General features: G+C 53.2%; 1 protein-coding gene across 3 annotated transcripts in view; it reads right to left on the reverse strand.

The window, feature by feature from the left end:
• Window positions 1–19,379, reverse strand: part of FAM20A (FAM20A golgi associated secretory pathway pseudokinase) — a 185,844-nt gene that overhangs the window by 23,520 nt on the left and 142,945 nt on the right. For all 3 annotated transcript variants that reach the window (XM_072131652.1, XM_072131653.1, XM_072131654.1), the window contains exons 7-9: window positions 14,187–14,367; window positions 10,144–10,253; window positions 9,967–10,048 (exon numbers count right to left, since the gene is read on the reverse strand). In XM_072131652.1, coding sequence (XP_071987753.1) covers window positions 9,967–10,048; window positions 10,144–10,253; window positions 14,187–14,367 — 373 coding nt within the window. The remainder of the gene's footprint in view (window positions 1–9,966; window positions 10,049–10,143; window positions 10,254–14,186; window positions 14,368–19,379) is intronic.

The following is a 19,379-nucleotide window of genomic DNA, read 5'->3' on the forward strand; positions in this document are numbered from 1 at the left end:
GTGTGCTATGTGCAGGGGGGGTGTACTATGTGCAGGGGGGGTGTACTATGTGCAGGGGGGGTGTACTATGTGCAGGGGGGTGTGTACTATAAGCAGGGGGGTGTGTACTATGTGCAGGGAGGTGTACTATGTGCAGGGGGTGGTGTATACTATGTGCAGGGGGTGTGTACTATGTGCAGGGGGTGTGTACTATGTGCAGGGGGGTGTACTATGTGCAGGGGGTGTGTACTATGTGCAGGGGGGGTGTACTATGTGCAGGGGGGGTGTACTATGTGCAGGGAGGTGTACTATGTGCAGGGGTGTGTGTACTATGTGCAGGGGGGTGTGTACTATGTGCAGGGGGGGTGTACTATGTGCATGGGGGGTGTACTATGTGTAGGGGGGGTGTACTATGTGCAGGGGGGTGTGTACTATGTGCAGGGGGGTGTGTACTATGTGCAGGGAGGTGTACTATGTGCAGGGGGTGTACTATGTGCAGGGGGGAGTACTATGTGCAGGGGGGAGTACTATGTGCAGGGGGGGTGTACTATGTGCAGGGGGGTGTGTACTATGTGCAGGGGGGTGTGTACTATGTGCAGGGAGGTGTACTATGTGCAGGGAGGTGTACTATGTGCAGGGGGGTGTGTACTATGTGCAGGGGGTGTGTACTATGTGCAGGGGGTGTGTACTATGTGCAGGGGGTGTGTACTATGTGCAGGGTCCTGTGTACTATGTGCAGGGTGTGTACTATGTGCAGTGTGTACTATGTGCAGGGTGTACTATGTGCAGGGGGAGGTGTGTACTATGTGCAGGGGGTGTGTACTATGTGCAGGGAGGTGTACTATGTGCAGAAGGGTGTGTACTATGTGCGGGGGGGGGTGTACTATGTGCAGGGAGGTGTACTATGTGCAGGGGGGTGTGTACTATGTGCAGGGGGTGTGTACTATGTGCAGGGGGTGTGTACTATGTGCAGGGGGTGTGTACTATGTGCAGGGGGTGTGTACTATGTGTACTCTGTCTGTTATGAAATACAGAGCTTTTCCCTTACATCAGTTTTAACCAGACATGCAACTGTCAGTGAAACTCAAGTCTTATGATCAAAAAGCAGATGTTTGATAAGAATAGCATCAGCGTCCAGACTAGCGGTCGATTTCCTGTAGACAACGGTGACTGGAAATCGCCCTGGCATAGCAACCAAGGCCTAGTTTTGAGGACCAATCAGCAGGGGTCGAGGGCCAGACATATATGCTTAGCTATCACCAATTGTAATGATTCTAATGTATGTAACCACGCCTCTTTGTATGAATATAAGAGGTGTGTACTATGTGCAGGGGTGTGTACTATGTGTAGGGGGGGTGTATTATGTGCAGGGGGAAGTGTGTACTATGTGCAGGGGGAGGTGTGTACTATGTGCAGGGGGGTGTGTACTATGTGCAGGGGGGGGGTGTTCTATGTGCAGGGGGAAGTGTGTACTATGTGCAGGGGAAGTGTGTACTATGTGCAGGGGGAGGTGTGTACTATGTGCAGGGGGGTGTGTACTATGTGAAGGGGGAGGTGTGTACTATGTGCAGGGGGGTGTGTACTATGTGCAGGGGGTCTGTACTATGTGCACGGGAGCGGCGTACTATGTGCAGGGGGAAGTGTGTAGTATGTGCAGGGGGTGTGTACTATGTGAAGGGGGGTGTGTACTATGTGAAGGGGGAGGTGTGTACTATGTGCAGGGGGGTGTGTACTATGTGCAGGGGGTCTGTACTATGTGCACGGGAGCGGCGTACTATGTGCAGGGGGGTGTGTAGTATGTGCAGGGGGTGTGTACTATGTGAAGGGGCTGTGTACTATGTGCAGGGGGTGTACTATGTGCAGGGGGTGTGTACTATGTGCAGGGTTGTAAACTATGTGCAGGGGGTGTGTACTATGTGCAGGGGTGTGTACTATGTGCAGGGGGTGTGTACTATGTGCAGGGGGTGTGTACTATGTGCAGGGGGTTGTACTATGTGCAGGGGAGTGTACTATGTGCAGGGGGTGTGTACTATGTGCAGGGGGTGTTCTATGTGCAGGGGGGTGTACTATGTGCTGGGGGGAGTACTATGTGCAGGGGGTTGTGTACTATGTGCAGGGGGGTGTACTATGTGCAGAGGGGGTGTACTATGTGCAGGGGGAGGTGTGTACTATGTACAGCGGTCGTGTACTATGTGCAGGGGGTGTACTATGTGCAGGGGGGTGTACTATGTGCAGGGTGTGTGTACTATGTGCAGGGGGTGTACTATGTGCAGGGAGTGTGTACTATGTGCAGGGGGGGTCTACTATGTGCAGGGGTGTACTATGTGCAGGGGGTGTGTACTATGTGCAAGGGGTGTGTACTATGTGCAGGGGGAATTGTGTACTATGTGCAGGGGGAAGTGTGTACTATGTGCAGGGGGAAGTGTGTACTATGTGCAGGGAGAGGTGTGTACTATGTGCAGGGGGGTGTACTATGTGCAGGGGGGGTGTACTATGTGCAGGGGGGTGTACTATGTGCAGGGGGGGGGTGTACTATGTGCAGGGGGTGTGTACTATGTGCAAGGGGCGTGTACTATGTGCAGGGGGTGTTTAATATGAGCAGGGGGGTGTATTATGTGCCGGGGGGGTGTACTATGTGCAGGGGGTGTACTATGTGCAGGGGGGTGTACTATGTGCAGGGTGGTAGTACTATGTGCAGGGGGGTGTACTATGTGCAGGGGGTGTGTACTATGTGCAGGGGGGGGTGTACTATGTGCAGGGGGGGTGTACTATGTGCAGGGGGGGTGTACTATGTGCAGGGGGGGTGTACTATGTGCAGGAGGAAGTGTGTACTATGTGCAGGAGGAAGTGTGTACTATGTGCAGGGGGAAGTGTGTACTATGTGCAGGGGGAAGTGTGTACTATGTGCAGAAAGAGGTGTGTACTATGTGCAGGGGGTGTACTATGTGCAGGGGGGTGTACTATGTGCAGGGGGGGTTGTACTATGTGCAGGGGGTGTGTACTATGTGCAGGGGGTGTGTACTATGTGCAGGCGGTGTGTACTATGTGCAAGGGGTGTGTACTATGTGCAGGGGGTGTTTAATATGTGCAGGGGGTTGTGTACTATGTGCAGGGGGGTGTATTATGTGCAGGGGGGGAGGAATATGTGCAGGGGGGTGTACTATGTGCAGGGGGGGTGTACTATGTGCAGGGGGTGTACTATGTGCAGGGGGTGTGTACTATGTGCAGGGGGTGTGTACTATGTGCAGGGGGTGTGTACTATGTGCAGAGGGAGGTTTGTACTATGTGCAGGGGGGTGTGTACTATGTGCTGGGGGGTGTGTACTATGTGCAGGGGGAGGTGTGTACTATGTGCAGGGGGAGGTGTGTACTATGTGCAGGGGGGTGGTGTACTATGTGCAGGGGGTTGTGTACTATGTGCAGGGGGAGGTTTGTACTATGTGCAGGGGGTGTGTACTATGTGCAGGGCGTGTACTATGTGCAGGGGGTGTACTATGTGCAGGGGGTGTACTTTATGCAGGGGGGTGGTGTACTATGTGCAGGGAGTGTGTACTATGTGCAGGGAGTGTGTACTATGTGCAGGGGGGTGTGTACTATGTGCAGGGGGGGTGTACTATGTGCAGGGGGGGTGTACTATGTGCAGGGGGGGGTGTACTATATGCAGAGGGGTGTGTACTATGTGCAGGGAGGTGTACTATGTGCAGGGGGGTGTGTACTATGTGCAGGGGGGAGTGTACTATGTGCAGGGGGGTTTGTACTATGTGCAGGGGGTGTGTACTATGTGCAGGGGGGAGTGTACTATGTGCAGGGGGGTTTGTACTATGTGCAGGGGGCTGTACTATGTGCAGGGGGGGGTGTACTATGTGCAGGGGGTGTGTACTATGTGCAGGGGGGTGTGTACTATGTGCAGGGAGGTGTACTATGTGCAGGGGGTGTGTACTATGTGCAGGGGGGGTGTACTATGTGCAGGGGGGGTGTACTATGTGGAGGGGGGTGTGTACTATGTGCAGGGAGGTGTGCTATGTGCAGGGGGGGTGTACTATGTGGAGGGGGGTGTGTACTATGTGCAGGGGGGTGTGTACTATGTGCAGGGAGGTGTGCTATGTGCAGGGGGGGTGTACTATGTGCAGGGAGGGTGTACTATGTGCAGGGGGGTGTTTACTATGTGCAGGGGGTGGTGTATACTATGTGCAGGGGGGTGTACTATGTGCAGGGGGGTGTACTATGTGCAGGGGGGTGTACTATGTGCAGGGGGGTGTGTACTATGTGCAGAAGGGTGTGTACTATGTGCAGGGGGGTGTACTATGTGCAGGGGGGGTGTACTATGTGCAGGGGGGGTGTACTATGTGCAGGGGGGGTGTACTATGTGCAGGGGGGTGTGTACTATGTGCAGGGGGGTGTGTACTATGTGCAGGGAGGTGTACTATGTGCAGTGGGTGGTGTATACTATGTGCAGGGGTGTGTGTACTATGTGCAGGGGGGTGTACTATGTGCAGGAGGGTGTACTATGTGCAGAGGGTGTGTACTATGTGCAGGGGGAGGTGTGTACTTTGTGCAGGGGCGTGTGTACTATGTGCAGGGGGTTGTGTACTATGTGCAGGGGGAGGTGTGTACTATGTGCAGGGGGGTTTATTATGTGCAGGGGGGGAGGAATATGTGCAGGGGGGTGTGTACTATGTGCAGGGGGGTGTGTACTGTGTGCAGGGGGTGTGTACTATGTGCAGGGGGTGTGTACTTTGTGCAGGGGGAGGTGTGTACTATGTGCAGGGGGTGTACTATGTGCAGGGGGTGTGTACTATGTGCAGGGGGTGTGTACTATGTGCAGGGGGGTGTACTATATGCAGGGGAAGTGTGTACTATGTGCAGGGGGGTGTGTACTATGTGCAGGGGGTTGTGTACTATGTGCAGGGGGAGGTGTGTACTATGTGCAGGGGGGTGTATTATGTGCAGGGGAGTGTACTATGTGCAGGGGGGGTGTACTATGTGCAGGGGGTGTACTATGTGCAGGGGGTGTGTACTATGTGCAGGGGGTGTGTACTATGTGCAGGGGGTGTGTACTATGTGCAGGGGGAGGTTTGTACTATGTGCAGGGGGAGGTTTGTACTATGTGCAGGGGGGTGTGTACTATGTGCTGGGGGGTGTGTACTATGTGCAGGGGGAGGTGTGTACTATGTGCATGGGGGTGGTGTACTATGTGCAGGGGGTTGTGTGCTATGTGCAGGGGGTTGTGTACTATGTGCAGGGGGAGGTTTGTACTATGTGCAGGGGGTGTGTACTATGTGCAGGGTGTGTACTATGTGCAGGGGGTGTACTTTATGCAGGGGGGTGGTGTACTATGTGCAGGGAGTGTGTACTATGTGCAGGGGGGGTGTACTATGTGCAGGGGGGTGTGTACTATGTGCAGGGGGGTGTAGTATGTGCAGGGGGGGTGTACTATGTGCAGGGGGGGTGTACTATATGCAGACGGGTGTGTACTATGTGCAGGGAGGTGTACTATGTGCAGGGAGGTGTACTATGTGCAGGGGGGTGTGTACTATGTACAGGGGGGTGTGTACTATGTGCAGGGGGGAGTGTACTATGTGCAGGGGGGTTTGTACTATGTGCAGGGGGGGGTGTACTATGTGCAGGGGGGGTGTACTATGTGCAGGGGGTGTGTACTATGTGCAGGGGGGAGTGTACTATGTGCAGGGGGGAGTGTACTATGTGCAGGGGGGTTTGTACTATGTGCAGGGGGCTGTACTATGTGCAGGGGTGGGGTACTATGTGCAGGGGGAGGGGTGTACTATGTGCCGGGGGGGGGTGTACTATGTGCAGGGGGTGTGTTCTATTGTGAGGGTCAAGATAATGATTATATGTCCATAATAATTATATGCTTTATGACTGTATACATGTGCCCTTTGCCCTATATTTTTGTACACTGTTTGTTATGAAAAACAGAGCTTTTCCCTTACATCAGTTTTAACCAGACATGCAACTGTCAGCGACTATGTACTATGTGCAGAGGGGTGTGTACTATGTGCAGAGGGGTGTGTACTATGTGCAGAGGGGTGCGTACTATGTGCAGGGGGCGTGTGTACTATGTGCAGGGGGGTGTGTACTATGTGCAGGGAGGTGTGTACTATGTGCAGGGAGGTGTGTACTATGTGCAGGGGGGTGTGTACTATGTGCAGGGGGCGTGTGTACTATGTGCAGGGGGCGTGTGTACTATGTGCAGGGGGTGTGTACTATGTGCAGGGGGTGGCAGATTACTGATTACTGGAGCACATTCTTTTCAAATTTGGTGCCCCCTGCGACGCACAGGAATTGGGCATGGTCCCTTTATTTCCACATTTTTCTGTCTTTTTGGATACAGACACTTAATAAATACCTGTGCAAGCAGTTTTCTATTTCTTCTTTTAGTGCAAAGTCAAACAGAAAAAAGGTGCAAACGCTTTAATAAATCTGGACCTTTAGGGTTATGAAAAAAATCGGAAATCTGCTGATAAGATTCACCTTCCTCTAGAATGAGTTACTTACAGTCATCTCCTCCTCAACACTGATTGTAAATCTGTTTCTCCTGCTGTTGTGCACATGGAATAGGTAACAGGTAGAAATGACAATAACCCTATAAAAGAGGTTCTGTAGGTGGTGACCACAGACCAAATCTCTGTTGTCTGGGTAATTTTTGCATTTTATCATCGCTCTCTCTTATAGATGTAGCATGTAGCCATGACCTACTGACCTTTGCAACATCCTCAGCATGACCAGTCTTGCAGTGCATTAGTAATAAAAGTAATTTCTTTCAGGGTTAGGGTCTTTTATCGAACTCTGTGAGGATATCCCTCTAGGGAACATCCAATCCCACAACAGGAGCATGCACAAGCACGTGCAGCCCACACACTACTAAGCCTCATCAGGAGAATGCCGGGGCGTTGTAAGGAGGTCATACAGGCACATGGAGGCCACACACACTACTAAGCCTCATCAGGAGCATGCTGGGGCGTTGTAAGGAGGTCATACAAGCACATGGAGGCCACATACACTACTAAGCCTCATCAGGAGCATGCTGGGGCGTTGTAAGGAGGTCATACAGGCACATGGAGGCCACACACACTACTAAGCCTCATCAGGAGAATGCCGGGGCGTTGTAAGGAGGTCATACAGGCACATGGAGGCCACACACACTACTAAGCCTCATCAGGAGCATGCTGGGGCATTGTAAGGAGGTCATACAGGCACATGGAGGCCACATACACTACTAAGCCTCATCAGGAGCATTCTGGGGCGTTGTAAGGAGGTCATACAAGCACATGGAGGCCACATACACTACTAAGCCTCATCAGGAGCATGTCCAGTTGTTGTAGGGAGGTCATACAGGCACATGCAGCCCACTCACACTACTAAGCCTCATCAGGAGCATGTCCAGGTGTTGTAAGGAGGTCATACAAGCACATGCAGCCCACTCACACTACTAAGCCTCTTCAGGAGCATGCGGGGGCGTTGTAAGGAGATCATACAGGCATGTGGAGGCCACAGACAATACTGAGCATCATCAGGAGCATGCTGAGGTGTTGTAAGGAGGTCATACAGTCATGTGGAGACCACAGACAATACTGAGCCTCATCAGGAGCATGCCGGGGCGTTGTAAGGAGGTCATACAAGCACATGGAGGCCACATACACTACTAAGCCTCATCAGGAGCATGCTGGGGCGTTGTAAGGAGGTCATACAGGCACATGGAGGCCACACACACTACTAAGCCTCATCAGGAGCATGTCCAGTTGTTGTAGGGAGCTCATACAGGCACATGCAGCCCACTCACACTACTAAGCCTCATCAGGAGCATGTCCAGGTGTTGTAAGGAGGTCATACAGGCACATGCAGCCCACTCACACTACTAAGCCTCATCAGGAGCATGTCCAGTTGTTGTAGGGAGCTCATACAGGCACATGCAGCCCACTCACACTACTAAGCCTCATCAGGAGCATGTCCAGGTGTTGTAAGGAGGTCATACAGGCACATGCAGCCCACTCACACTACTAAGCCTCTTCAGGAGCATGCGGGGGCGTTGTAAGGAGATCATACAGGCATGTGGAGGCCACAGACAATACTGAGCATCATCAGGAGCATGCTGAGGTGTTGTAAGGAGGTCATACAGGCATGTGGAGACCACAGACAATACTGAGCCTCATCAGGAGCATGCCGGGGCACAGTAAGGAGGTCATACAGGCACGTGGAGGCCATAGACAATACTGAGCCTCATCAAGAGCATGCCGGGGTGTTGTAAGGAGGTCATACAGGCACATGGAGGCCACACACAATACTGAGCCTCATCAAGAGCATGCCGGGGTGTTGTAAGGAGGTCATACAGGCACGTGGAGGCCACACACTACTAAGCCTCATTAGGAGCATGGACAGATGACCACATCAGGGCATGCTCCTGAGGAAGCTCAGTAGTGTGTGTGGACTCCATGTACCTCCCTATGACCACCCTACAATGCCGGGGCATACCATACAAGAACATGGGGGACACACACTACTAGGGCTTATCAGGAGCATGCCCAGGCGTTGTAGGGAGGACATACATACAGGTGGAGGCCACATACAATACTGAGCCTCATATTTCTGACTGGAGAAATTACTACTGAAGTAATTTCAAATCCAGACCTCAATGGGACGTGTTCCTTCCTGGAGTCGTGTCACTATAGCCAGGTGTGTCCATTGATGGAGGGGGGTCAATTTCTGATTGCTAGATCTGGGGCGTTTTTGTACGTTATACTTGCATTTATTCTTGAATTGATGTACTATATTTGATTGTACAACACCATGGAATTAATGCTGCTCTATAAATATATAATATTAATAATCTGGGGTGTAACAAGTAGATCTGGGGTGTTATTTCTAAATCTGGGGTATTATTGCTAGAACAGGGGTGTTTTTGCTTGATTTTGCTTGATTGGTGTTTCTAATAGATCTGGGGCGCAACTGCTAAATTTAGGGCCGGATTATAGGGAGGGCTCTAGGAGCATGCGGCCTGGGGCCCCCACCAGTAATGTCTGACTGTCTCTGGGAATGATGTCACCTGCGTCTGCCTCTGAGCTATGACCGTGACTCACCGGCTCTGTAAGTGAGAGCATGTGTGCCCAGCCATACTCCGTCACATTCACACACCTAACACTGGTTGGCTGAGCTGGTTTCCACGTCCAAGTCAATCAGTGTTAGGTCTCGACGCGATCTGCAAGAGGAGCGAGAACACTTGGGGAAGCCGTGGCGCGTGGCACTAATAGCCAGTACTTTGGTCACTACCACTGTGGCAGCCCGGCCAATGTGTAGCTAGAAGAAAGGTTATAATATTAATGATAATTTACAACAGTAATGTGCACCACTGTCTGAGCTACATTCATGGGGGGCCCCCACCAGATTTTGTGCCCAGAGGCCTCTACCTACCTTAACTTGGCCCTGGCTAGATCAAGGGTTTCGCTGCTAGATCTGCGGTGTACTTACCAGGACAGGGGCAATATTGCTAGAACAGGGGTGTTACTGCTAGATTGTGAATTTTACTGCTAGATTGGGGGGTTTACTACTAGATCAGGGATGTAGCTGCTAAATCGCGGGCGACACTGCTAGATCTTGCGTGTAGCTACTAGACCTTGGGGGTAGCTGCTGGATATGAGGTGGTTCTAATAGATCTAGGGCATAACTGTTAGATCTGGGGCTGATCTGCTAGATCTGGAGGGTTTCTTCCAGATCGGGGGTCATAACTACTAGATCTGGGACGTATCTGCTAGATCATTTATATATTGCAGACCAGGTACCCGGTTCTGACATGGCGAAGATTGGACCCTCTAGAAAAGTGGTGGGAAACATGGAGCCCTTTATGGTTCTGCTTATGATGAGATCGAGCCGGGGTCTCACTGTACAAGAGGAAGAGACCACCTACATGCATAACCAGGGTCAAACCTGTGAGATATGGGGGTCTAACGACCAGGAGTCCCGCTAGGAATCTCACCCTCGGGCATTGTCCAGGTGCAGGAGAAACCCATCATCCCCAAACTTCGTAAAAATCTCGTAATGGTGGCGGTCCATATTTCCTGTGAAAAAAGACAAGAAGGAAAAGCTTAAAAGTAGAAGAAAACACATGAAACTCTAGAAAGTCTAGTCCCGTTCATCCCAGTCCTCTAGTCACCGATCAGGAAGTCAAAGATGGCCAGGTCCATCATGTGCAGGAGCCGCCGGGTGTTCGTGTACGGATGAAGCCGCTTCAAAGAGTCACAGTAAGAAGGGTTCAACTCCCACCTGAAAAGAGAGAGAGAGCACATCAGATTATATAGTGTCACTTAGTCTATAGTCACCTGCCAGTGACCCTTATACAGGTCTGTAGTCACCTGCCAGTGCCCCCTATACAGGTCTGTAGTCACCTGCCACTGCCCCCCTATACAGCTCTGTAGTCACCTGCCAGTGCCCCCTATACGGGTCTGTAGTCACCTGCCAGTGTCCCCTATACAGGTCTGTAGTCACCTGCCAGCGTCCCCTATACAGGTCTGTAGTCACCCGCCACTGCCCCCTATACAGGTCTGTAGTCACCTGCCACTACCCCCTATACAGGTCTGTAGTCACCTGCCACTGCCCCTATACAGGTCTGTAGTCACCTGCCACTGCCCCTATACAGGTCTGTAGTCACCTGCCAATGCCCCCTATACAGGTCTGTAGTCACCTGCCACTGCCCCCTATACAGGTCTGTAGTCACCTGCCACTGCCCCCTTTACGGGTCTGTAGTCACCTGCCAGTGCTCCCTATACAGGTCTGTAGTTAGCTGCCACTGCCCCCTTTACGGGTCTGTAGTCACCTGCCAGTGCCCCTATACAGGTCTGTAGTCACCTGCCAGTGTCCCCTATACGGGTCTGTAGTCACCTGCCACTGCCCCCTATACGGGTCTGTAGTCACCTGCCACTGCCCCCTATACAGGTCTGTAGTCACCTGCCACTGCCCCCTATACAGGTCTGTAGTCACCTGCAACTGTACCCTATACAGGTCTGTAGTCACCTGCCACTGCCCCCTTTACGGGTTTGTAGTCACCTGCCAGTGCTCCCTATACAGGTCTGTAGTCACCTGCCAGTGCCCCCTATACAGGTCTGTAGTCACCTGCCAGTGTCCCCTATACAGGTCTGTAGTCACCTGCCAGTACCCCCTATACAGGTCTGTAGTCACCTGCCAGTGTCCCCTATACAGGTCTCTAGTCACCTGCCAGTGCCCCCTATACAGGTCTGTAGTCACCTGCCAGTGTCCCCTATATGGGTCTGTAGTCACCTGCCAGTGTCCCCTATAGAGGTCTGTAGTCACCTGCCAGCATCCCCTATACAGGTCTGTAGTCACCTGCCAGTGTCCCCCTATACAGGTCTGTAGTCAACTGCAACTGTACCCTATACAGGTCTGTAGTCACCTGCCACTGCCCCCTTTACGGGTTTGTAGTCACCTGCCAGTGCCCCCTATACAGGTCTGTAGTCACCTGCCAGTGTCCCCTATACGGGTCTGTAGTCACCTGCCAGTGTCCCCCTATACAGGTCTGTAGTCACCTGCCACTGCCCCTATACAGGTCTGTAGTCACCTGCCAGTGCCCCCTATACAGGTCTGTAGTCACCTGCCACTGCCCCCTATACAGGTCTGTAGTCACCTGCCACTGCCCCCTATACAGGTCTGTAGTCACCTGCCAGTGTCCCCTATATGGGTCTGTAGTCACCTGCCACTGCCCCTATACAGGTCTGTAGTCACCTGCCACTGCCCCCTATACAGGTCTGTAGTCACCTGCCAGTGTCCCCTATACGGGTCTGTAGTCACCTGCCAGTGTCCCCCTATACAGGTCTGTAGTCACCTGCCACTGCCCCCTTTACGGGTTTGTAGTCACCTGCCAGTGCTCCCTATACAGGTCTGTAGTCACCTGCCAGTGCCCCCTATACAGGTCTGTAGTCACCAGCCAGTGTCCCCTATACGGGTCTGTAGTCACCTGCCAGTGTCCCCCTATACAGGTCTGTAGTCACCTGCCACTGCCCCTATACAGGTCTGTAGTCACCTGCCAGTGCCCCCTATACAGGTCTGTAGTCACCTGCCAGCATCCCCTATACAGGTCTGTAGTCACCTGCCAGTGTCCCCCTATACAGGTCTGTAGTCACCTGCCACTGCCCCCTATACAGGTCTGTAGTCACCTGCCACTGCCCCCTATACAGGTCTGTAGTCACCTGCCAGTGTCCCCCTATACAGGTCTGTAGACACCTGCCACTGCCCCCTATACAGGTCTGTAGCCACCTGCCACTGCCCCCTATACAGGTCTCTAGTCACGTGCCACTGCCCCCTATACAGGTCTGTAGACACCTGCCACTGCCCCCTATACAGGTCTGTAGTCACCTGCCAGTGTCCCCTATACAGGTCCGTAGTCACCTGCCAGTGCTCCCTATACAGGTCTGTAGTCACCTGTCACTGCCCCCTATACAGGTCTGTAGTCACCTGTCACTTCCCCCTATACAGGTCCGTAGTCACCTGCCAGTGCTCCCTATACAGGTCTGTAGTCACCTGCCACTGCCCCCTATACAGGTCTGTAGTCACCTGTCACTTCCCCCTATACAGGTCTGTAGTCACCTGCCAGTGCCCCCTATACAGGTCTGTAGTCACCTGCCAGTGCCCCCTATACAGGTCTGTAGTCACCTGCCAGTGCCCCCTATACGGGTCTGTAGTCACCTGCCACTGCCCCCTATACAGGTCCGTAGTCACCTGCCAGTGCTCGCTATACAGGTCTGTAGTCACCTGCCAGCATCCCCTATACAGGTCTGTAGTCACCTGCCACTGCCCCCTATACAGGTCTGTAGTCACCTGCCACTGCCCCCTATACAGGTCTGTAGTCACCTGCCAGTGTCCCCTATCCAGGTCCGTAGTCACCTGCCAGTGCCCCCTATACAGGTCTGTAGGCACCTGCCAGTGCCCCCTATACAGGTCTGTAGTCACCTGCCAGTGCCCCCTATCTGTAGTCACCTGCCACTGCCCCTTATACAGGTCTGTAGTCACCTGCCAGTGCCCCCTATACAGGTCTGTAGTCACCTGCCAGTGTCCCCTATACAGGTCTGTAGTCACCTGCCACTGCCCCCTATACAGGTCTGTAGTCACCTGCCACTGCCCCCTATACAGGTCTGTAGTCACCTGCCACTGCCCCCTATACAGGTCTGTAGTCACCTGCCACTGCCCCCTATACAGGTCTGTAGTCACCTGCCACTGCCCCCTATACAGGTCTGTAGTCACCTGCCACTGCCCCCTATACAGGTCTGTAGTCACCTGCCACTGCCCCTTATACAGGTCTGTAGTCACCTGCCAGTGCCCCCTATACAGGTCTGTAGTCACCTGCCAGTGTCCCCTATACAGGTCTGTAGTCACCTGCCACTGCCCCCTATACAGGTCTGTAGTCACCTGCCAGTGTCCCCCTATACAGGTCTGTAGTCACCTGCCAGTGTCCCCTATACAGGTCTGTAGACACCTGCCACTGCCCCCTATACAGGTCTGTAGTCACCTGCCAGTGCCCCCTATACAGGTCTGTAGTTACCTGCCAGTGCCCCTTATACAGGTCTGTAGTCACCTGCCAGTGCCCCCTATACAGGTCTGTAGACACCTGCCACTGCCCCCTATACAGGTCTGTAGTCACCTGCCAGTGCCCCTTATACAGGTCTGTAGTCACCTGCCACTGCCCCCTATACAGGTCTGTAGTCACCTGCCACTGCCCTCTATACAGGTCTGTAGTCACCTGCCAGTGCCCCCTATACAGGTCTGTAGTCACCTGCCAGTGCCCCCTATACGGGTCTGTAGTCACCTGCCACTGCCCCCTATACAGGTCTGTAGACACCTGCCACTGCCCCCTATACAGGTCTGTAGTCACCTGCCAGTGTCCCCTATACAGGTCTGTAGTCACCTGCCAGTGCCCCTTATACAGGTCTGTAGTCACCTGCCACTGCCCCCTATACAGGTCTGTAGTCACCTGCCACTGCCCCCTATACAGGTCTGTAGTCACCTGCCAGTGCCCCCTATACGGGTCTGTAGTCACAGTTATTGTTTCCTCTTACATGACGTAACCCCAGGTACATATAAGCAATGTACTCCCCAGATTTATTGGGCCCCAATTTCTGCCTCCAACCCCTCCCACTGTATAGTATTCTGGCTGTGACGCGGCCCCCATGAGCCCCTCCTCTTACTTACTCTTCTTTTCCTGTGAAAGTGTAAGATCTGCTCCAGGGGTTGGGGATGGAGATTCGGGGTGCGGAGCTGAGCGAGGGCAGGAAGGCGGAGAGGGAGCCCTCTAACATGTGGGGGTCCCCGCACACCGCATACTCCGTCTTACACGAGTAAAGACATTTGGAGAAGAAACACACATTGTTGGCTAAAAGTAAAAAAACAGAGAAATTAGACAACACCCACTAATTTACTGACGACTCCCCCCACAGGCGTAACCGGGAGAGGCCGGGTCCATACCAGGTTTCTGAATTGGACACTCCTTACAGCATATATACACACATATACATACATACAGCATATATACACACATATACATACATACAGCATATATACACACATATACATACATACAACATATATACACACATATACATACATACAGCATATATACACACATATACATACAGCATATATACACACATATACATACAGCATATATACACACATATACATACAGCATGTATACACACATATACATACATACAGCATATATACACACATATACATACATACAGCATATATACACACATATACATACAGCATATATACACTCAGCGGCCACTTTATTAGGTCCACCATGCTAGTAAAGGGTTGGACCCCTTTTGCCTTCAGAACTGCCTCAATTCTTCGTGGCATAGATACAACAAGGTGCTGGAAGCTCCTCAGAGATTTCGGTCCATATTGACATGATGGCATCACACAGTTGCCGCAGATTTGTCGGCTGCACATCCATGATGCGAATCTCCCGTTCCACCACATCCCAAAGATGCTCTATTGGATTGAGATCTGGTGACTGTGGAGGCCATTTGTGTCCAGTGACCTCATTGTCATGTTCAAGAAACCAGTCTGAGATGATTCCAGCTTTATGACATGGCGCATTATCCTGCTGAAAGTAGCCATCAGATGTTACAGGGTACATTGTGCTCATAAAGGGATGGACATGGTCAGCAACGGTACTCAGGTAGGCTGTGGCGATGTACCAAGGGGCCCAAAGACACCATGACACCACCACCAGCCTGACCCGCTGATACAAGGCAGGATGGATCCATGACACCACCACCACCAGCCTGACCCGCTGATACAAGGCAGGATGGATCCATGACACCACCACCACCAGCCTGACCCGCTGATACAAGGCAGGATGGATCCATGACACCACCACCACCAGCCTGAGCCGCTGATACAAGGCAGGATGGATCCATGACACCACCACCACCAGCCTGAGCCGCTGATACAAGGCAGGATGGATCCATGACACCACCACCACCAGCCTGACCCGCTGATACAAGGCAGGATGGATCCATGACACCACCACCACCAGCCTGAGCCGCTGATACAAGGCAGGATGGATCCATGACACCACCACCCCCAGCCTGAGCCGCTGATACAAGGCAGGATGGATCCATGACACCACCACCACCAGCCTGAGCCGCTGATACAAGGCAGGATGGATCCATGACACCACCACCCCCAGCCTGAGCCGCTGATACAAGGCAGGATGGATCCATGACACCACCACCCCCAGCCTGAGCCGCTGATACAAGGCAGGATGGATCCATGACACCACCACCCCCAGCCTGAGCCGCTGATACAAGGCAGGATGGATCCATGACACCACCACCACCAGCCTGAGCCGCTGATACAAGGCAGGATGGATCCATGACACCACCACCCCCAGCCTGAGCCGCTGATACAAGGCAGGATGGATCCATGACACCACCACCCCCAGCCTGAGCCGCTGATACAAGGCAGGATGGATCCATGACACCACCACCCCCAGCCTGAGCCGCTGATACAAGGCAGGATGGATCCATGACACCAGCACCACCAGCCTGACCCACTGATACAAGGCAGGATGGATCCATGACACCAGCACCACCAGCCTGAGCCGCTGATACAAGGCAGGATGGATCCATGACACCACCACCCCCAGCCTGAGCCGCTGATACAAGGCAGGATGGATCCATGACACCACCACCACCAGCCTGAGCCGCTGATACAAGGCAGGATGGATCCATGACACCAGCACCACCAGCCTGACCCGCTGATACAAGGCAGGATGGATCCATGACACCAGCACCACCAGCCTGACCCGCTGATACAAGGCAGGATGGATCCATGACACCACCAGCCTGACCCGCTGATACAAGGCAGGATGGATCCATGACACCAGCACCACCAGCCTGACCCGCTGATACAAGGCAGGATGGATCCATGACACCAGCACCACCAGCCTGACCCGCTGATACAAGGCAGGATGGATCCATGACACCACCAGCCTGACCCGCTGATACAAGGCAGGATGGATCCATGACACCACCACCACCAGCCTGAGCCGCTGATACAAGGCAGGATGGATCCATGACACCACCACCACCAGCCTGACCCGCTGATACAAGGCAGGATGGATCCATGACACCAGCACCACCAGCCTGACCCGCTGATACAAGGCAGGATGGATCCATGACACCACCACCACCAGCCTGAGCCGCTGATACAAGGCAGGATGGATCCATGACACCACCACCACCAGCCTGAGCCGCTGATACAAGGCAGGATGGATCCATGACACCACCACCACCAGCCTGACCCGCTGATACAAGGCAGGATGGATCCATGACACCAGCACCACCAGCCTGACCCGCTGATACAAGGCAGGATGGATCCATGACACCACCACCACCAGCCTGAGCCACTGATACAAGGCAGGATGGATCCATGACACCACCACCACCAGCCTGACCCGCTGATACAAGGCAGGATGGATCCATGACACCAGCACCACCAGCCTGACCCGCTGATACAAGGCAGGATGGATCCATGACACCACCACCACCAGCCTGACCCGCTGATACAAGGCAGGATGGATCCATGAAACCACCACCACCAGCCTGACCCGCTGATACAAGGCAGGATGGATCCATGACACCACCACCACCAGCCTGAGCCGCTGATACAAGGCAGGATGGATCCATGACACCACCACCACCAGCCTGACCCGCTGATACAAGGCAGGATGGATCCATGACACCACTAGCACCAGCTTGAGCCGCTGATACAAGGCAGGATGGATCCATGACACCACCAGCACCAGCCTGAGCCGCTGATACAAGGCAGGATGGATCCATGACACCAGCACCACCAACCTGAGCCGCTGATACAAGGTAGGATGGTTCCATGACACCACCACCACCAGCCTGACCCGCTGATACAAGGCAGGATGGATCCATGACACCACCACCACCAGCCTGAGCCGCTGATACAAGGCAGGATGGATCCATGACACCACCACCACCAGCCTGAACCGCTGATACAAGGCAGGATGGATCCATGACACCAGCACCACCAGCCTGACCCGCTGATACAAGGCAGGATGGATCCATGACACCACCACCACCAGCCTGAGCCGCTGATACAAGGCAGGATGGATCCATGACACCACCACCACCAGCCTGACCCGCTGATACAAGGCAGGATGGATCCATGACACCACCACCACCAGCCTGACCCGCTGATACAAGGCAGGATGGATCCATGACACCACCACCACCAGCCTGAGCCGCTGATACAAGGCAGGATGGATCCATGACACCACCACCACCAGCCTGACCCGCTGATACAAGGCAGGATGGATCCATGACACCAGCACCACCAGCCTGACCCGCTGATACAAGGCAGGATGGATCCATGACACCACCACCACCAGCCTGAGCCGCTGATACAAGGCAGGATGGATCCATGACACCACCACCACCAGCCTGAGCCGCTGATACAAGGCAGGATGGATCCATGACACCACCACCACCAGCCTGACCCGCTGATACAAGGCAGGATGGATCCATGACACCACCACCACCAGCCTGACCCGCTGATACAAGGCAGGATGGATCCATGACACCACCACCACCAGCCTGAGCCGCTGATACAAGGCAGGATGGATCCATGACACCAGCACCACCAGCCTGACCCGCTGATACAAGGCAGGATGGATCCATGACACCACCACCACCAGCCTGACCCGCTGATACAAGGCAGGATGGATCCATGACACCACCACCACCAGCCTGACCCGCTGATACAAGGCAGGATGGATCCATGACACCACCACCACCAGCCTGAGCCGCTGATACAAGGCAGGATGGATCCATGACACCACCACCACCAGCCTGAGCCGCTGATACAAGGCAGGATGGATCCATGCTTTCATGTTGTTGTACCAATTTCTGACCCTACCATCCGAATGTCGCAGCAGAAATCGAGACTCATCAGACCAGGCAACGTTTTTCCAATCTTCTACTGTCCAATTTCCATGAGCTTGTGCAAATTGTAGCCTCAGTTTCCTGTTCTTAGCTGAAAGGAGAGGCACCCGGTGTGGTCTTCTGCTGCTGTAGCCCATCTGCCTCACAGTTCGACGTACTGTGTGTTCAGAGATGCTCTTCTGCCTACCTTGGGTGTAACAGGTGGCGATTTGAGTCACTGTTGCCTTTCTATCAGCTCTAACCAGTCTGCCCATTCTCCTCTGACCTCTGGCATCAACAAGGCATTTCCGCCCACAGAACTGCCGCTCACTGGATGTTTTTTCTTTTTCGGACCATTCTCTGTAAACCCTAGAGATGGTTGTGCGTGAAAATCCCAGTAGATCAGCAGTTTCTGAAATACTCAGACCAGCCCTTCTGGCACCAACAACCATGCCACGTTCACAGGCCACAAATCACCTTTCTTCCCCATACTGATGCTCGGGAGAACTGCAGGAGATTGTCTTGACCATGGCTACATGCCTAAATGCACTGAGTTGCCGGCATGTGATTGGCTGATTAGAAATAAAGTGTTAACGAGTAGTTGGACAGCTGTACCGAATAAAGTGGCCGGTGAGGGTACACACTTATACATACAGCATATATACACACTTATACATACATACAGCATATATACACACACATACATACATACAGCATATATACACATATACATACAGCATATATACACATATACACACACATACAGCGTATACACACTTATACATACATACATACAGCATATATACATATGCAACATCCCCCACCAGGGCCTAGCCTTTTCTTGGGGCCTGGAGGCAGCTGGGGCCCTGAATACCGTAGTGGCTGTGGCCTAGGCACGCTAGTGTCGCGGTGCTTGGTA

This window comes from Engystomops pustulosus, unplaced genomic scaffold, assembly GCF_040894005.1.
Source record: "Engystomops pustulosus unplaced genomic scaffold, aEngPut4.maternal MAT_SCAFFOLD_116, whole genome shotgun sequence".
NCBI classification, from domain to species: domain Eukaryota; kingdom Metazoa; phylum Chordata; class Amphibia; order Anura; family Leptodactylidae; genus Engystomops; species Engystomops pustulosus.